The sequence below is a fragment of the Anas platyrhynchos genome, chromosome 2 (genome assembly GCF_047663525.1).
Source record: "Anas platyrhynchos isolate ZD024472 breed Pekin duck chromosome 2, IASCAAS_PekinDuck_T2T, whole genome shotgun sequence".
NCBI classification, from domain to species: Eukaryota; Metazoa; Chordata; class Aves; order Anseriformes; family Anatidae; genus Anas; species Anas platyrhynchos.
In genome coordinates, this window is record NC_092588.1 from 46349609 (window position 1) to 46368932 (window position 19324).

Here is a 19324-nt window from a genome sequence, read left to right on the forward strand (position 1 = left end):
TATTATAGCAGTATCAGCAGTAAATCACCTCAGGCTTTTATTCAAGCTCTCAGTGGGTATACTGCTCTGAAATGGAACCACTCAGCAATGACTAAGCCAACTTTTGCTGGTATTTACACAGCCATCCTTACTGTCAGGGATACAAGAGGATGTTTTCATAGAAGATGGAGATGTATTTCAAGATATGACTTGTGGTCCTCTCCCAGCAACACATCAATAGTCAGGCATGCAAAGCTATACTACAGATTACCCAGAGAAAACCAGTTTAAATGCAACTTTTATAGGTCTTTTGCTCATAGCCTGTTATAGATCTTATACAAATCACAGTCAAGAAATTATATGCAGTCCCCATAGGACATAATATTGTAAAACTAGAGAAAAAAAGAACAATTCAGCTGTATTATATATTTTTCAGAATACTAAACAAACTAAATAGTATTTATTAGCATATATATATATATTTATTCAGTATTAATCTTCTGTTCCCCTCTGCAGAGCAATTAAAACAAACCACCTGCTGGATGTGCTGCTGTATTGTGAAGTGTAAATGAAAATCCATCCCATCTTCTCACTGATCATATAAATACCTATCTTGTGACACATTTGTGTACACTGTGGTTTGAAGAATAATGAAACTGAAATTATGAAGACAAATTAAAGGCAAATAACCATACTGAAAAGCAAAAATAAAAGCACAAGCTTAACAAATAGAAAACACCTGGCAAAAAGAGGAGACAGGAGTCATCCTGACATGATCTTGAACATAAACTACAATCCTTTTATCAATGCAAATTCAATACTGTCTATTCCATTGAAAACCAAAAGCTACATCACAGATTATGTTTACCCTTGAGCAAATCAAATCTTCTGCTTTGTAAGGCATACTTAAGAAGAGTATCTACCAAAACCTAATTAGAAATTAAAAGGAAATAGAAATGATTATCTTACTTTATCAGTGCCTTGGTAAGTTCATTTCCTTCTACACTTATAGAGCCACGGTAAGCTTGGTTAATTTTAGAATCCTTGGAGTGAACATCCTCTTTTGAAAGACGTACATACATCACTTCTAGCAGCTTGTAATACCCCATTTTCTTGGTGACTTGTGTATCAAAAATACATTCATTGGACTGAAAACAAATAAGCAAAGCCTTAGAAACAGATTTTCTAGATTCTGCCCTTTCTAAGTAGCTCTCTGGCTATTCTAGCTTCTTCTAGTTAGCCTTCATCTTACTTCTACCTTCTACAACAGAGAAGAGAACAGAGATTCTAATTTCCTGTTTAATACAGTTATTAAAACCATATGATGATTTTCTTATCAGTTAAGCTGTTGACTACAGTTGGCTAAATCATTAGAGTGGTGTTTGAATAACTTGTACAGAATACCAAATAACTTCTTGGACTCAGACACCTTAAGCAAAACACACAGCTGTAAGAGCAACACAAGGAGACAAATATGCTTGGTGATAAAAGCAATCTGTCAGTTTGAATTGCCTGCTGAGAGAGAACAGCAACTTGTCCAACCTGAAGATAAATAAAGCTCCTTAGCCCAACGTGAGCTGAAAACACATAACATCCTTCCCCATGAAAACCAGGATGGATTATTTCTTAAAGTAACAAAGATAAATATTAATAGTCAAAGACAAAAACAAATGTAACTGACAAAATAAAAAGCCAAAATAAGACATTGTGCCACTACTACCAGCACCACCATTTCATAAAATGTAACAGTCACCATACTGGGTATTATCCATGAGTTTCTTTATGCATCTCACTTTTTTGCTAACATTTACAGCAAAAGAAATTGTGTGTGTGACCCCACGTAAGTCTTTAATAGTAATCATTAGAAATAAAACACTAAATTTGGATAATTTTAGCATCTTGTTTATGCTGCTGCCCGGAAACAGATGCATTAGCAAAAGGGAAGGGAGAACTACAGCAACAGTAGATGCTTCCACTAACAAAATTATTGCATGTAACCAATTTGGAGGACAGGCTGTATATGGAGAGAGGAAGGTCTGTGCTGACCTCACTGAAGGACCTTTGCAATGATCAAAAGACAGATGTGTACCTTCCTCTAGAAGTACGGCATCTAATTTAAGAGCTTTCACTACACAGCTCTTCTACAATGTAATAATAGGCTACAGTTTTGTATGCCTTTTATAATTCAAAGTTAGAATGCGTTTTGACAGGATACCAGACCGCCCCCCCCCCTTTTTTTTTTTTAATATATATGTCATGTCATCTTTGATTTTTATATACAGTAGATACATGAACATACATGAAATTCAAAGCAACAGTGTGTAGGGGAATGAAGAAAAGCTTCCAACCAATAATCAGTGTAACCAGCAAAAACTTCTGCTTCAAGATACAGACAACTGGAAAAACAGAAAGCGAGTGGTTTCAATTAGAGTGTTTCATTCAAAGTTAAGCAAAATATATGCAGTGACACCAACCTCTTATTAGACGGTCCCCAAACTTGTATTTATTAACTTATTAAAAGTCCATACCTTTGTAAACCTAGAATTAAGTGCATCCATAGCCTGCACTATAACGTTGCTAAAGAATTCTCTCAGTGCATCCAAGCTGCAGTGCGACAAGAGAGTGAGGAGAGAGCGATCCACAAAAGCTTGACGGGTAGTATTTGAAAGATGGTCTTCACGCTGGAACACTTTGTGAACAGTGTCCAGCAGTATCACTTGTTTGTCAGTGCTGCTCCTAAACAAGATAGAAATCTCAAGATGAAAACTCTTTTACCAGAATCCATTTACATTTTAAAACTCCCTATTGATTTTTTAATTTTTTTAATCACCTGCGTGCATACCCACTTGGGTACGAGCCTACAAGATGGTGGTGTATTTTCAAAGGGGTTGTTGAAAGTAATACACCATCAATTTAAGCGCTATTTATTCAGCTGACCACCATGGTTATACAGTGATAGCAAACATAGGTATCACACACAACTACTACCTTCAATTGGATCCTGCCAGAACAAGCCAATTTACAGAATGCTTTACAGAATTTGCCCTGGTACTGCAAGTGCCACCTGGAAATTGATGCCACTTATTAACACTTCAGAAATATTTCAAAATAAAGACAAAAGTAAAATTTGAATGAAAATAAAATGTTATATTAACTTTTAGAAGGACGACATAATACAAGAAGCACATTTGCTTCAGTAGAAATTCCATGTGAACAAGGGCAAAATGCAATGGACCAAACTCACCTTCTGGAAATTCTTTTGAAACTGGCTTGAAATAGGTCCTCCATGAAATGCCTTTGGTCCCTACAGAGAATTTCTGTCATCAGCTGCAACAACATTGGACTCTGAGACAACTCTAAGGCATCTAAAAACTGAAAAGAAAGCAATGTATAAAATAAGGAGCCAAACTAGATCAAATTAAGTCCACCTCCTTGTGTAATTTTTCAGTGCCAATAAGAATAAAATGCTGAAGATATACATGTATGCTTGTAATCTGTATCTATAAATTAAAACTTCTGGATGAAAACAAAACCCAGAAATCAAAAAGTTGATTTCCTTTCCATAGTTTCTAGACACAGTTCAATCAGGCTTCTAATTACGTGTTCTTTTGTTGAAATTACTAACCTTCTTTGTGCAGTCTACATAGTTATTGTGCTTCAAGGTTCCTTTGGGAAACTCATCTGAACTCATGGGAAAATTGAAAGCTACAAGTTGATCAAGAGCATCCTTAAGGTCATTGAGTTTTTCTCCAGTTAAATTAGTGAAGAATGGAAGAATTATCACCGCTTGGCCCTAAAGGAAAGAAAGCCAGTTTTAAACTAAAAGAAAATTATTCTCTAATTATGAAAGAAGCTGAGGACCACAAAATAATCAGCAGGGGCTATGCTTACTGATTCAAAAGCTAAGTGTACTGATAAAGACATACCATGTAGCTGCTCTTCTGTAAGGTCAGCACCTTACAGAAAACAATGGTTACTAATGAGAGGGAGTTAAAAGCTAATTAATAGCTCTTGGCTGACATGGGTATGATAAGACTTCATTCTTCTTTTAAACAAGCATCCACTACCACAGAAGTCACTGCTTTTAATGCACAACCTGGCAGCTAGAGCAAAATCCCAAGCTTTATTTCTTTTGAATGTACAGTGAAATACACAATTGCCTAGTTGAAGGTAGACTGACAGCAGCAATCATGCAGAACTATTTTCTAAGTACAAAATTTTTAGTCTTCAAGACCAAAGCTTATGCTCCAGCATCTTTCATAACTTGCACTTTCAGTATGCAGTACTTCATCTCCCTCTCTTGACCAAGTCATATATAGCAGTCAATCCATTAGTACTGATTGCATGCTTGCAGACATATATCCTACAGTCATTGCAGACATCTGGAATTTGACATGTAGGAAGTGCCAGTCCTTGCTAAAAGCCTGACTGTCATTTCTACAACTTTAAAGTGCTTATTTGAAACTATTTGCAGCTGATGGTAGATTTTTCCTAAAAATTACATGCCTCTCAGCAGGACAAGGAAAAAAAAAAAAGAACACCTAAGACAAGAACACATCATCTGTGATGTTGCCTTCAGTCTCTGAAGATCAAACATCATGACTTACATTTTATTGTTTAGGAACTTGAAAGGAAGAATAAAAAAACCACAGAAGTGATGCCCATGTTACCGTGCAAACTAAGGTAAAATTTAATTCCAGGAACAGGGGATTTCACCAACCACTAACATTCTGATCTGTAGAGAGCAGAGAAGGTGTCTAAGTGAGCAATTTACCTTAAGATTTAAGCTTAAATTCTGATCAGTAAGTAGACTGGTATAGGTATCAAAAACAGCTGTAAATGCTTCATGATTGGTATTGAAAGAAACTGAAGAGTCTATCTGGAATGATAGAAGTTTAAAATTAAGATTTATTTTTAAACTAGTCAAAGAAATCCTTACATTAACGAACAATAAAAACAACAACACAACCCACCCCACATGCTGCAGATTTATGTTTCTAAAAGTACGCTGAATCAACAGAAAATACGCACAGCAATTTGGCTTCAGAAGACATATCAATAAGAATTCCAGAAGTACAAACAAGATCATGTTGCATACTTTCCAGTTCAAAAGATATTAAGCTGTCTCTCAAAACCAAATTTCTTATTTGTCACTTTACTGTCAGCTAATACAGAAATATGACTCTGTTGACTAAAACACACCTTTGAAAGAATTCAAGTTGCAAATAATTACATGTATTAAGAAATTATTAATAACTTATATACTCAATAAGTGAGCTATGTGTGTATTTGTTTGTGGCTACTTCTACAAGTTCCTATAAAAAGTCTGGGATAAATAGATAAATTCTGTCTGAAAAATAAGGAGCAAACCCCCCAATGTAACTGAATTTACAGGTCTTGGAAATCAAGATCTTTCTGCAGTCTTGTGATTTGGGTAGAACTCCTCTACTATGACTTTGCAGATCCCAACATGAAAGAAGGAATGTTATCAGAGGCTGCTCACTTTCAAAGTTTACTGCCTGTACTTGTACCAGTTCTTTATTAGGAAAAAAAGGCATCATTTTATGTTTGGGAGAGAAAAAGCTGGATAATATCAAAGTACAACACATATTTGGATAGGCAGAAATTACTGGACTTTTTAATCTGACAGGGAACAGAAGAAGTGAAGTCCAGTAATTTCTGCCTATCTAAATATGTGTTGTACTTTGATATTATCCAGCTTTTTCTCTCCCAAACATAAAATGTCTGTATTAAAAAAACAAACAAACAAACAAACAAACCCCATTCCCTTAAAGTAAGATACCTTCCTATAGAATAAGGAAAGGTGTGTTATAAAATAATGCATACCTGGAGAACTTTTGCAAGCAGGGTCAAGACTGCCATTTTGCTCTCAGGAGTAGAGCCTTTGGCCCACCAGCTGTCAAGTCTCTTCCAGTTTCTTAGTACAGCTGTGACCAGTTTCACTCCTTGCTGCTTGCGTATGGTACGCTCCCTGAAACTCTGATCTAACATGCCATTCAAAATGCTACCAACCTGAAAGGAGAAACAACAGATTTAAAAAATAATAATAATTAAAAAAAAAACAAACTACTTTTTGAAAAGACTTCTACCCAATTTACTCTTAGTAGAAGGCAGCAATTTCTTCCCATACCTTTTGAGTGAATATGGAGAAATAAATAACCAAGAGTAACAGTGAATACCAGTATTTGAAAATATTGATATGGAATTCAGAAATAGGAGAGTACAGAACTTATTTGAATAAATTTTGAAGAGAGAAATAAAATATGTCAATCAAGATATGAACTATATTTCAATCTCTTTTCTTCACAGTTTAAGAAAGATGTGACTAACACTAGTAATCACAGACTTTTAAGACTAAATTCTGAGTTCTCTCTGATAGTTAGCAATCACCTAATAAACTGGATTTTTTTTTTTTTTAAAAACAGCCTTGTGATTTCACAGGACTTGGATGTGTAGGGTAAAAAGAAAAACACCTTATTTTTTTCTTCCCATACTTTAAAACAACCATGTAAAACTAAAGAAGAAATGTCTTAACAAATCACCATAGTAAGTTTTTATCTTACCATAATACATCTCCCTACATCAAACCAAATGATTCTGGTATCATAAAATATGCCCCTCATGTTCTAAAACATTGATTGGAAGAAACACTTTTAAGCACAACATCTTGAATTAAAAAACAAAAAAAAAGTAAATATGTAAGGGATGACCTGCCTTTCTGAGCATCTTTTTAAACAAAAGGGAAAGAAGACTTTTCATCTTTCTTTTTGACCCTTCTGCTTTTCAGCAGCACTGAAAGAAGGCTTCCCAATTATAACATGCCTCCTACACAGACTTGAAGGAGAGCTCTATATTAAGTAGTGTGGACCCTCAGGAGAAAATCTGTTGAGCAAAACAAACAGTGCTGAAACTGAGTACTTGACACCTATGTTGTATTCATCTTGGGTCATGGGTGTTTGTTTGTATGCTTGTCTCTTTTTAATACTTTCATCTAGCTCTACTCTAACCCTGTGTACTGAATGCCCACTACCACTTCAAGTTAATTTTCCAGTTTAATTTTATCTAAAATGAATCCAGTCCTCATATTCTAGAACCACTCCACAATGAAAAAAAAACAAAAAAACAAAAAAATATCAAAGCATGGTTAAATGAGTAATTGTTCCCATGAGTAAATGGGAACAATTAGACTTGCTTTAAAGGGATGTTCTTCATCCAGAGGACTATACAAAAAAAAATCTTGAAATTCATAGATTTCAGGGTAGGAAGTGGGTAAGCACTTTTCCACCCAGTTTGAAATGAGATGATGCACAGCCTGTCTATCAATGCCACATTTTCCAACTGCAACCAAACACACTTTTGTTCCACTGCACACAGTTACATCCATCTGTAACAAGAGTGTTACTTCTACTGTTTCCATTTGATTTTGTCCTTTTGAAGACATTAATACCATTTTGGGATTGCTGGCAGATGATTCCATAAGCTGGAGTATGATCACATCCAGATGTTTTAGCAGCTGTTGATTGATAGTATCCGAGAATAGGCTGTAGAAATACTGTCCATGAGAGAAATTGATCAGGTTGCTCTGCGATGCTCCTGATAATGGCACAGATAACACCACCGTGTTCAGCAGCAGACTTAGTAGCTCCTCACACTGTTAAAATTAAGGTATAGAGACAGAGTTATCTCAAGCACATTGAATTACACCAATTTCCTGGGAAGACTTTTTTTCAATCCCAAACTGATTTACGTTATCAGAAAGCACAAGAATGAAACAAACTGAATACTGAAATGCTTGTTACCTAAAATTTCCCTTTGTCCCCCAATTAAGCCAGAGAATGCTTACAGTTTCTCTGCAAGGGTATGAATAAAACATCATCCTCTTTCACTCAAAATAAAGGTTCTGTTTGTCCTACAGAATAGCTCCTGATAATAGAAAGCCAAGGATTAAGTAGTCAAACTGGAGAACGACATCCTACCTGGTCATCAATAGCAAAGGACAGCTGCAGAAGTCTGTCAGCTAGTCGCTTACTGCTGATGTCTAATGATGGAAGAGATATCCTTTGACCCCCAGGTGCAATGCCTTTATAAACAACTGAAAGAAGCTTGGAGCCAACGGAGGAATGAGGTCTTTCATCCTACAGAAACAAAGAAGTGACAATGAAGTGACACCTTCATAATTGAATAGCAAGATTTTTAATCAGACTAACCCTGTTGTGCACAAGGTTCAGAACAAACTATTTTCGAAGTGTTTTCTGATCCTCTCCTGTATTTCTTTTTAAGATAAAAGAACTACTACAGGAATAAAATGAATGGCTGAATGGCTCAATGAGAATGGGTAGGCTGTAAAAGGTAAACCATGCAGTTCCTTGAATATCACTGCCCTATAATCTCAGCTCTAGCTTTTGTTTAGACAGAGGATGGATGGTGAGTACCCCACAGAAATGAAATATTTTGCTACTTGCTAAATGTAGCCTTGCTCACCAGTTGACATATTCCTTCAATCCTTGTGGCTGTTCCATGACCTATTTTCCTTTAATCACCCAAAATAACACAGAGATTGCCTGTAATCAGAAATTTAGTAGAAAGAACGTACCCCTACACATGTGTATATGTATTTATTTTTAAAATATATTCCTTTTTAAGTTTTCCCTCATCACTTTGAATGTCCTTTGTTTAAAAAATGGTTTAAAAATGCCTCCTTTAAGTGATTAATTATTTCTGATTTTCTGAGCTTTCTGTCTTGTGAAGCTCAATAGAGGGGAAAATTTGGGGTAGATTCTTGTCACCTGCAGGCCCTAGAAATTGAAGAAAGACAGGCGTAACTATTAAGATTGTTTAAACCTCAATATTATGCTACCCAGATTTGTAGAACAAGCATGAAACATTTATTTCTGGTCCCATTCAACAAGAGCTTTTCAATTTCTGGAAATGCAATTACCTGATCGTAAAGAACAGAATGAAGCAGGCCAGATTTCTGGAGTTGCTTGCAGGCAGAAAGGAGAGCACTAAACCTAACTTGATCAAAACGTGCATCTGAATTAAACAGATCAACAGAACAGAGGTCCTCAAAACTAATGAGAAAAGAGAAGCAAAAACATTATATTGGTGGGGAGCTCCATTTGTAACCATACACACTATTTTCCATTTCTCATTTCGTTTGTTCAGCATAACGTACTTATTAGAAAGTTCCTACTTACCTCTGTGGTGTGATTCTTTTTTTTAAGCACACTTTCAAAGATTCCTTATAGGGAGATTTCATCAAAGCTTTCAAGAGTCTTACTGAGATATCTGGGAGATTTTTCATGACTTGTACATCAGCTGTATTAAAGCCTATATGCGATGGATCACACACTGTCATCACCAGAAGCTCTACAAAGCTTTCATTAAGCAATTCCTTCTCAAGTAGCTAGAAAAAAAAGTCATTAGAAGAAATCTTTATTTCAAAATCCTTTTAGATTTCCATATTTTATTAATTATTTACCATTACTCCTTATGTTTAAAGGAAACAAAAATGGAACAGTAACTGTTCTTATGAAATTGTATTATCTTTCAACGGATTTCAATGGATTCTGCCAATACACAAAAATTGCGTATATATAAATATATATATATAGGATGTATGCTATCAAACTGCACTTCAGATCTTTTATGTCCACATAGGCTTGTTTTAGTCTTTAGCCTTAATTATACATTGATACTTGAACTGTACAGCCCTGTGCACACTACTAAACATCTGCTTAAAACAAGAAACAATCTCAGAACTAAACCTGCAGGATGTATTTCATAAAAGATTCACATGTATTGCAATTGTATATCTTTAATTATTGTTTGCATTACATCAAGGCTAGGTAAAGATTTGAGAAACCTGAACATTTTTTCTGAATTCAAGAAACTGCCACAATCTGAGTTTTTGCTTTTTAAGCAACTATCCTCTTCTCACATTTAAGGCAATCAGGCATCCTGCAAGAAATACTCAGTGCAAGTACTCCATGCAGAATGACAAATCTCACAGTCAATATCCTTCCTAGAAAAGATTAATTCCTCTGTTTAAAACTGTATTAACCTGTAAAATTCAACTGCACAATTCTTTTTTTTTTCTTACGTGCAAAGATTGTAACAGTTGCTGATGCTTAGCTATCAATTCGAATTAAAGCATCACTAATAATGATGTTCTCCAACAAAACAACCTCACAATAAAACAAACAAACAAACAACAACAAAAAAAAACACACACCACAAAACAAACAACCCACAACAGAATCTTTAACTACATCTAAAATTCGCATTTTTACTCACTATGTATTTCAGTGCCTACCTCCCAGAAATCCTGCTGGCATGTTTCCAGGATCAGGGTTACAAACTTCATGATTCGGACTATAATTGTACACTTGCTGTAATTATATATTTCTCTCTCCTGTGGACTGAACACGTTGCCTTTTGATCTGCTATCAAAGCATTGCTCTGTTGCATGGATATCATACAAAGCAATAGTTTCAAGAAAGAATTGCACGGCTTTCAAGAATGAGGATCTTACACTTTTCGTCTTTATACCTAAGAAGAATTATAATAAGTTGAAACTAGACAGCAGCTCACAACTTTCAAATTCGTTGTTTTGTGTTTGGAAGAAAACAGCTGTGTTGAGGTGACAAACAGAAAACTACCACATCTCACAACAGCATTTTCTGATAGTCCTATGTCAGTTCCAAATGTTAAAAATATGGGCAGTGAAGGATAGCTTTCTAATTGCTGATCATTATAAGCATGTAATTACCAATGATGATTTTAAGCACATTTATTAATGAGGATTAAAACATTAAATCCATACTTATGAATAATATGTCTCTGCGCTACCTGCATCCAATAAAAATCTTACAACATTGCTTCAAATGAAGACAGAGATGACACTGACAGGCAGACTACCTACTACATGCACAAAACTTCATACATGAAGTAACAGTGCAACTGTACCCTTTGTGATAAAATGCATTTTGTTTAGTCCTGCATGAATAATTAAAAGAAAGCTGAGACCCCATGTTTACACACGATCAAGACTCAAATGCAAGGCAGTTAAAATTGAAAATCAGAGACTGAAGAAAGACAGCACATAGAGGGCCTTAAAGTGAAAAGGAGACTTCTTCCATTACTGTCTCATAGCTCTCTCCAGACATCAATAAAGAGCAAGTAAACAGCCCTGGAAGGACTTTTTTTTTTTTTTTTTTTTTTTTTTTTTACATCTATAGCACTCCTCAGCAGAGGGAAGTTAGCTGTACAGCATAATTTTTTAAGATGAGACTGAGTAAAACAAATTATTGGTGCATGGTTTAATAGTATATTTCTAGGACCAAAAGGAAACATTTTAAGATATAGTATTGACAACGTACTTTCATCAAAAAACATCCATTGCTAAGTTCTGTCACTGAAATCTTTGGGAAAGCTTTTAAGACTAACTCTACATTAAAGAGAAAAGCTTCAAGTCCAAGGTAGGAACTCCTCTTGGAGGTGGTTTCTGTAACACTCACCCAGAATCTCATGAGGTTTTATCATTTGCAGCTCAAAGAATGTATTGTAGCAGTCCAGTGCTGCTAAGAACATATCCATCCACCGCATGACAGTCTGTAAACTAAAGGGCTCCTGCATACAACGGAGAGTTGGCTGAGACAGAATCCCAGATGGACTTTTGGCATCACTGCCACCTCCTTCGAATTTGTTAATAAGGAAAGACACATCTTGGTTTTTTAAAACATCAGCTAGCCAAGAAGAAGGAGAATTGTTCCCTGTTAGGAATAAAAACACAGATTTAACTTATATAGGAGAAACACATTTCAAGCTGGCAAGAAGTTAGAGGCAAATGGGTCATCATGCCCAAATTTTGTGTTTTAAGCCAGATCTTCTAGTAGAGAAGGTATGGATCATACTGCTTAAGTTACCCACAAAGAAGAGGCCAATTTGTGAGCCACTCCCACTTGTTCCCAGTCAGCAAATAATTGCTTTCATATTTGGATGCAACTGCAGTTCTGGGCCTAGAAGTTCTCCTTCCTGACCAGAAGGATGTCTGCAATAAAAACTTCTTCCATATCCACAATCCCATCCCAAGCCCTGAAGTTCTCACAGTATTTGATTTCCAACATTAGCAACTACTCAGTTCCTATTTAATAGCAGTGACTGAAGAGGCACTTACGTCAAAACTATTTTTTCTAATAATTAACACATCATACATAAAAGGTATAGTGAAGGAATTTAGAAAGCAAAGAATAATATATTGTAACTTACTGTACCTGGTAACAAAGGAACAAATTCATAGAACAGCTCCATGGCTTTATGTCTGCACTCTGTCTGAGGTCGCCCACACTGCACCAAGAGCCACATGACAATGTCCTGAAGGCACACGGACTTAGAGGCTGGGAATCCTCTGCACAAAAACATTAGGGATTAACAAACCTCGTCGCATCTAGCAAGAAGTCAAAGTCTTCCGGTTGAAAAAACATCATTTCATGAAAATCATGAACATTGTTTTATCTATCTAACCCAAATCCATTTGCACTACAAGTAAGAGGTCTTCCACAAGCATGGCTTGTACTGCTTTCCCTTTTCCTCACTCTGCTTTGGAAACCCAGAGCATAGCCTTTGTGGCAACAGTTTAGAAAGCTGTTTAGATCTTTTAGATCAGTTTAGGTCTTTTTTCTTCTCTTTGTAACACTCAGAGACAGATTAAGCCTTAAATAAGCCTGCACAGTATTTCCTCTCCCTAATTATCTGGTCTCCTAGCTTACTACATGCCAAGCAGTGAGCTAACTCTCAGACTCCACTTGCCAGTTTCTTTAACACACAGAATAGTCTGGGTCAAGAGGAACCTAAGGATGTTTCTAGTACAGCATCCTGCTCAAAGGAGGGTGAGCTCTGATCAGAACAGGTGGCTCGAAGCATCCAGCCTGATACTGAATCTATTCTTGCTTTTACCATTTTGCCTCTTTATTTGCTGATCATCCTATTGCAGCTGGTCCTACTTCTGCTAATATTTACAACAATAATAAAAGACTTGAGAGAAGTTTCTTCCAAGTGCTTTCTAACACCAGCACTAACATTATTATGAGCACAGCTGTGAGGGAAACATACTTTTCTTTTCCTCACAACCCCACACAATTAAAGCAAGTGCTCTGTTCTGACCTCACCACACAGGAATAAAGAATGACCATTATGAACCTCTACTACCACATCCAGCATTTCCCACCTGTGGTTCAACAGGTGTTATCAGGGAAACAAAGAACGGTTCAATAGACATTATTAGGGAAAGAAAGAACTTTTCCTGATGCTTTGGGAACACGCATCCACCAGCAACAGTCACAGGAGGAATTTCCTTTTCAGAATCTAAAGTGTTTAATGGAACTGCATACATTGTTAAATATAACATAATATTTAAAAAGCAAAAGAATGGCAAGTTGCTGACCGTGGTACTCGCCGCTTTCCTTCCTTATTCAGAGAAGGCGCTTTATGCATAATGATGCGCTTCAGGTGATGAATAGTATCACAACATTGTTGAGCAGTACCTGTTAGAAAGAGAGAACAGGCATCTATAAATAAATACCAGCTACTTGGTTAAGGTGAGGTATTGTTGCTACAGAAATGGTGCAAAAGACTGACACACAGGATGATGGCCATCACCTCCACCATTCTGTGCTTCTATGGTATGTTTTTCAAGGTTGCAGAACAAGACCATCAAACAGCAGAGAGGTCAACAAGGCCTGACCCAATAGTGAGGCCTCTGCTACAAAAATGTATATGCTTTTTTTGTGCTCATGCTTAGAGAAACAGTAAACTTTTCCCATACAAGTATCTCTTTTGAAGCTACCTCTACGATATCCCAAACTGCCTCTCTGAAAGAAATAAAGCCTCAGAACGTCAGATTTTGGCTTTCTGTTCTAATTATTAATTGATGAAAATCAGAGTGTATGAGGAATAAAAAAACAAGACAACAAAAAACAACCTAAAATCAACAAAAACAAAAAATAATACTCACATTGTTGCAAAATTATGCCCATTTACTTTTCCTAAAGTTACAGGCTAATGGTTTGGTTTGTTTATCTATTAATTCAATTGGATGGCTTTCATTTTCATCCTGCAGTTAGTTATAGCTCACCTAATGATTTCTCATCTGTATGAGATAAGGCCAGACTTTCCAGAAATACAACCAATGCTTCAAATACAAACTGCTCCACCAGAGAGTTTTCTTCCCTTTAAAATCAGAAATAAATGTGATGAGAAACATGAGTAGAAGAAGCACAAAGTGTGAAATTCTAATTAAAAAACAAATTAAAATACTGCAGAAATGAACTTTGTAATACTTTTGTACAAAAGAAATACACCTAAACAACTCCAAAAAGAATAGCAATGAAAGTTTGTTGAGTACTTTTAAAAAACATAACTCCCCATAAAGTTGTGATAGCAATTTAAACTTCCATGCTGCTCCCTTGTAGAAAGTCCAACTACACACTTATAATTAAATTACATCAATGCATGATCCGAATAACACAATTTTACAGCTACTACATATAACAGAACGAGTGCCAATGGGTGACTGTTCAAGTCCTACACTCAATTCTTTTTATCTCCTTGAACTTTTTAGTCTAAGTTGGTTACTGTTCCAAGCTCTATTTGCTCACCTAAATTCTCTGTAAATGCTGTTAAAAGCAAGTGCTGCACCTAGCCTCTTGAAAGCACTGGGATGAAGAGCAAGACTATATAATCGTTTAAAAAGAGACTTTGTGTTTGCTGGGCTTCTCTCCTGCTGTCTCGGTGTTGTCTGCTTAATAGACCATTTCAAAAACTCTCGTACACACTGACCACAGAAATCTCTCAAAGTGCTGTCAACTGGATCCACTATGCCACCCTGAAATAATGCAAGATAATTTTATTACAAGAATGAAAAAAAACAAAACAAAACATTGTCTCAGTGCAGTGTTATAAACAATACTGGTAGCAACTCTAAATTAAAAAATATATTCAGTTTCCCAGAAATAATAAAGCTTCAGAACTAGTACTGTCCAGGGGAAGGACAGAATTTCCAGCCTTCACAGCACTGGATAAAGCCTCAAAGACCTAGGTTTCTATTTCCATCTGAGCTGGTAACCAGTTTAGAAGCCTTGACTAAGTCATTTCATTTTCTGATAAACCAGTTTCTTCTGCTTTACCAGTGGTGTGACAACACTGACTTTTCTTTACAAGAAGTACTGTGAAATCTCCTGACATGACTTCAGCTTTTAACAGTGTTAAGTTGAAAGCTTTTGTACCTCATGAAAGCAAGGAAGCTTAAAAGAAAATTAAACATGCATCAAAAGTGACTTTCATTCAGAGTTGGGGGAAAAAGGTCTTTTAGTAGTTACTTGTACGCACTGATGATAAAAGAGTGTTTCATTATTCTTACAAAGACTATGAAGACACGAACTGCATATCAGGGATGTCAAAGAAATAGGAACACTAACTGGTCATAAAATTGATAAACTGGTGTCCTTTATTCAGAGAAATAAGGAGCTATTCTATCAGTTTATACGTTTCTGCTTCTTTCAGTAGTAGAATAATGCTAGGTAAAACTAAAGTCAGATGGCACAGAAAACTGAAAAAGACAACTTAGGACCTACCAAGATAGCTTCCAGGAATGCCACCGTATCTTGACTCTCAAATTTTTTGTTGTTGGTGAACCAGTGAATGAGTTGCATGACTAAAGGCTCATACAACTGTCTTGTTACCTGAAAAAAGTAATCCTGGAAATGTAGTTGGCTTTAAACATATTTCTATGCTATTTAAAACATGCAAGAATACGAGACAATACTTCTTTGAAAAAGGGTCTGTAAAATTAACAATTGCTTTCATATTACATTCTCACATGAGGATATATATATATATGTATATATATATATATATACACACACACACATATATATATATATATACACACATATATATATATATATATATGTGTATATATATATATATATATATATATGGACAATTTGTCTTCAACTAGTCTCAAAATATCTACAAGCTTACTTTCAGTAAGATATTCTAAGTATTCTGAGGCTGACAAAGAACACTGCATGCCACTGACTGACATGCTAATATATAGCCAGGGAAACAGGGAAGTTTGAGCAATTTTTCAATCAAAATACAGATTAAAAATGATCTTTACCCTATACATTATTCTAATTCGATCGATTTCAACATTTTTACTTTTAAGTTAACCTGATCAAATCCTGTCATTCTACAAAATGAAGGAAAGAATCATTAAATATATATGCATATATGCATGTCTGCAATACAGTATCGCGTGTCTGTGTGCATTGGTTTGGACCAATCCAGCCATTATTCAGGGTTATTATTTATGCTTTATGTTCAGCCATACGCCAGCAAAAAGGGTTTCACTTAAATTGATTACAGTTTCCTGTGTATTTTAACAGGAACACTTTTGTCTAAAAATCAAATCTAGTTGCCAGGGTCCCAAACAGCAATCTGATAAGGCACGATATCCATAATTTCAGGGGACCCGAACCTATATGCCATCGAGATTTCTATCCTGTTTTGTGTAAAGGAGGAGAAATACTAAGTTCATATGTTTGAATTGAATATATCCCCCTCAGCTATCAATGAGGAAGCTACAATCTCTCTCCCAAATGCTTTTCCATACTGAATGAATCAATGTCTGCTCAAATTAATTTATCAGAAAAAAAGAAAAATACAAAAATCAAATACAGAACTAAAGAACAATTATTACTACTAACTCTTTAAATGAATATTGAAACTTTAAACACCCCCATGAGTTACTTTCGTTACTCTGGACTGCGCTCCATTACTGATGTCTTTGAAAAGGCTTCTACTACCCTATTCCCTCCTCCCTCCCCCCCCCCCGCCAAAAAAAAAAAAAGCCTGAAAAACTATCCCTAAAACAGAATTTCAGCTTCCAAAATGTATTACAATTGAAATAAAGGCAACATGTCAGGATAACTGCTGGCAGAATAACTTCAAAATAAAATTGTAAGTTTATTTCAATGCGTAGAGGTATTCTAAACAAGCTAAAATACTTATAAGCGATTCTGTTTACCTGGTCTACATCACAAGCAAGACGAAGCAGTACTGGAAATAATCGTTTATATAACAGATACATGGGTGGGGGACCCTCACGTCTTTCTGGCATCTGAGATGATTTCCCCAGCATATATGCAACTATGCTATGTAGCAGTTCACATGCTGCAACCTAAAATTCAAAAACCCCGTTAGTTATGCATTCATTACTTCCATAGCGAAGACAAGGTTGTGGGCAAGAGAGAACAAAAAAGGGTGTATTTGAGAAATCAATTCAATCTATGCAAAATCACCATTTCAGGAAGAGATTGTATCCAAGTAAATAATCTACATACTTTCTACCTGGCCTTTCTCCTTATGTTTTAGTGTCTATCAAATGCAGTCACTTTTCAACAGAAGAAAACGCATTGCTGGATAAATCACCATCACTGTGTGTTCATGGATACCTCCATCCCAGAATGTTTGGATATCAATAGCCCAATTGAGCAAAGCAAACATTTGCTGGAATATACATTACAGAGAATCAAAATATTTGCTTAAGTGCTCTGCTGGACTGAGCCCGCAAGCTCACAGGCTAGGCATGAGGAGGACATCAAACAACACTGAAGATCAACTAGCTTAAAATTTAAATTTTTATCATAAGTCTAACTCAAAAATGCACATTGCTGTCTGACAGAGCTAATAGCAACATTTGCTCTTTAGTTTTTAAACTCTCAGTAATACTACAATGAAATAACATGGAAGAAGTACGTTTATATTTTAAATGTATTTAAATTTATATTTTAAAAATATAAATATTTATATAAATATTTATATAATTATTTATATAATTAATTTATATAATTAATTAAAACAGGCCTTTTTGAATAAAGAAGACATTATCATACACAGTATCTATTAGCTAGCATAAACAAAAATGCAAAAAACTCATCAATACTTTTGTTTGTCTGTCACTTGCAGAAAGAGCCAGGTCAGTCACACGAGGCAGGAATAAATCCAAGTAGATGACAGGCTTCATATCTGCAAACGGTACAGCAAAGCTCAGGTGTCTCTCGGTGTCCCAGGATACACATTTCTTCATCATCTCTTCTGCCGAAGTAGCTAATGCATTTGAAAAAAATAAATTAGAACAACAACAAAAAAGCTTTTTGTAATATACACAGAACAAGTACTTCTGTAGCTCAGTCAAAAAAAATCTATAGCCTTCCACTGAACATTAAGGCTTTATAAAGTACTGGATGCTGCAACTACCAGAAATATGTTAGAAGGCCAGTTTTACTTGCACATCCAAACAGATTTTAGCCACCATATGAAAAAAATAATTGCAACCAACATTTCAGCAGATAGCTGCAGCAGCCTTCAGTTTCAATACAGTTATGTTTGGAGACAATTATAAACTTGTAAGACATGGAACCACACTTGATTTAAAATACTTCTTTAAAATATCCAATACATTACTTGTCTACTGTAACTAACAATTCTTGAAAATCAGATCCAAGATATAGATTCCTACAGTTGCACAAGGAATGACTACATGTATGGCTACATTCTCCAAAGTCTATACCTTTAGAGAAAACTGCTATACCTCCTTCTCTCCCTCTATTTCCACACTTGTTAATTTGGTCAAAGTCTGATTATATTTTGTATTTAACTTCAGGTAATAACGTTACTCTCTCACAGTATTTCCAAATTAGCAAAAGAAAGACTTGGCAAAAAAAAGCTATTTATAAAAGCAGAAAAAAACCACAAACGTAAGCATTAAAAAAAGGAGAAAAACTTTTATACAACTAGATTAACATTGTTCTCCTGAACTCTGAAACTGAATAAAAGCAGCTCTGTTTAAGAGTAAAAACTAGCTTTCCTTGAAAGGCTTGAGCATTCTTATGAAGTGGTGTTGACACATACACCGCTTATGAAGCAGAGACACATACATATTTTTAGGTCACACACCTGTAATTAAATTGTGGTTGATCTGTCCTCCCAAAGATCCAAGAAGGCGTACCACTCTAGTCCTTACTGCTTCCAAGGAAGGATTGTCATCCTGAAAAATTCCGCAGATTAATATTAGTGAAAGAAGAGTTACTTCTAAATATAGGTAACATGGTTGATATAGTGAATGGAGGATTTATGGCATTTATTAGCACACTGATGAAGAAGGAACAGTGAAGAACCTGTGACATTGTTTCCCCAGAGAGGGGAACAGCATCAAACAATAAAACAATTTTGGTTCAGTAAGCAGAATGAACACTGGAAA

The 19324-nt window shown here is 35.6% G+C and overlaps 1 protein-coding gene across 1 annotated transcript in view; it reads right to left on the reverse strand.

Moving 5' to 3' along the window:
* The window catches only part of PRKDC (protein kinase, DNA-activated, catalytic subunit), a 77872-nt gene that overhangs the window by 43394 nt on the left and 15154 nt on the right, over window positions 1-19324 (reverse strand). The window contains exons 23-42 of the mRNA XM_072034678.1: window positions 19021-19111; window positions 18008-18171; window positions 17090-17242; window positions 15633-15740; window positions 14658-14884; window positions 14135-14229; window positions 13445-13544; window positions 12276-12409; window positions 11520-11774; window positions 10316-10551; window positions 9198-9406; window positions 8939-9071; window positions 7977-8135; window positions 7448-7651; window positions 5827-6012; window positions 4754-4858; window positions 3605-3772; window positions 3224-3351; window positions 2508-2715; window positions 949-1127 (exon numbers count right to left, since the gene is read on the reverse strand). Coding sequence (XP_071890779.1) covers window positions 949-1127; window positions 2508-2715; window positions 3224-3351; window positions 3605-3772; window positions 4754-4858; window positions 5827-6012; window positions 7448-7651; window positions 7977-8135; window positions 8939-9071; window positions 9198-9406; window positions 10316-10551; window positions 11520-11774; window positions 12276-12409; window positions 13445-13544; window positions 14135-14229; window positions 14658-14884; window positions 15633-15740; window positions 17090-17242; window positions 18008-18171; window positions 19021-19111 — 3242 coding nt within the window. The remainder of the gene's footprint in view (window positions 1-948; window positions 1128-2507; window positions 2716-3223; window positions 3352-3604; window positions 3773-4753; window positions 4859-5826; window positions 6013-7447; window positions 7652-7976; window positions 8136-8938; window positions 9072-9197; window positions 9407-10315; window positions 10552-11519; window positions 11775-12275; window positions 12410-13444; window positions 13545-14134; window positions 14230-14657; window positions 14885-15632; window positions 15741-17089; window positions 17243-18007; window positions 18172-19020; window positions 19112-19324) is intronic.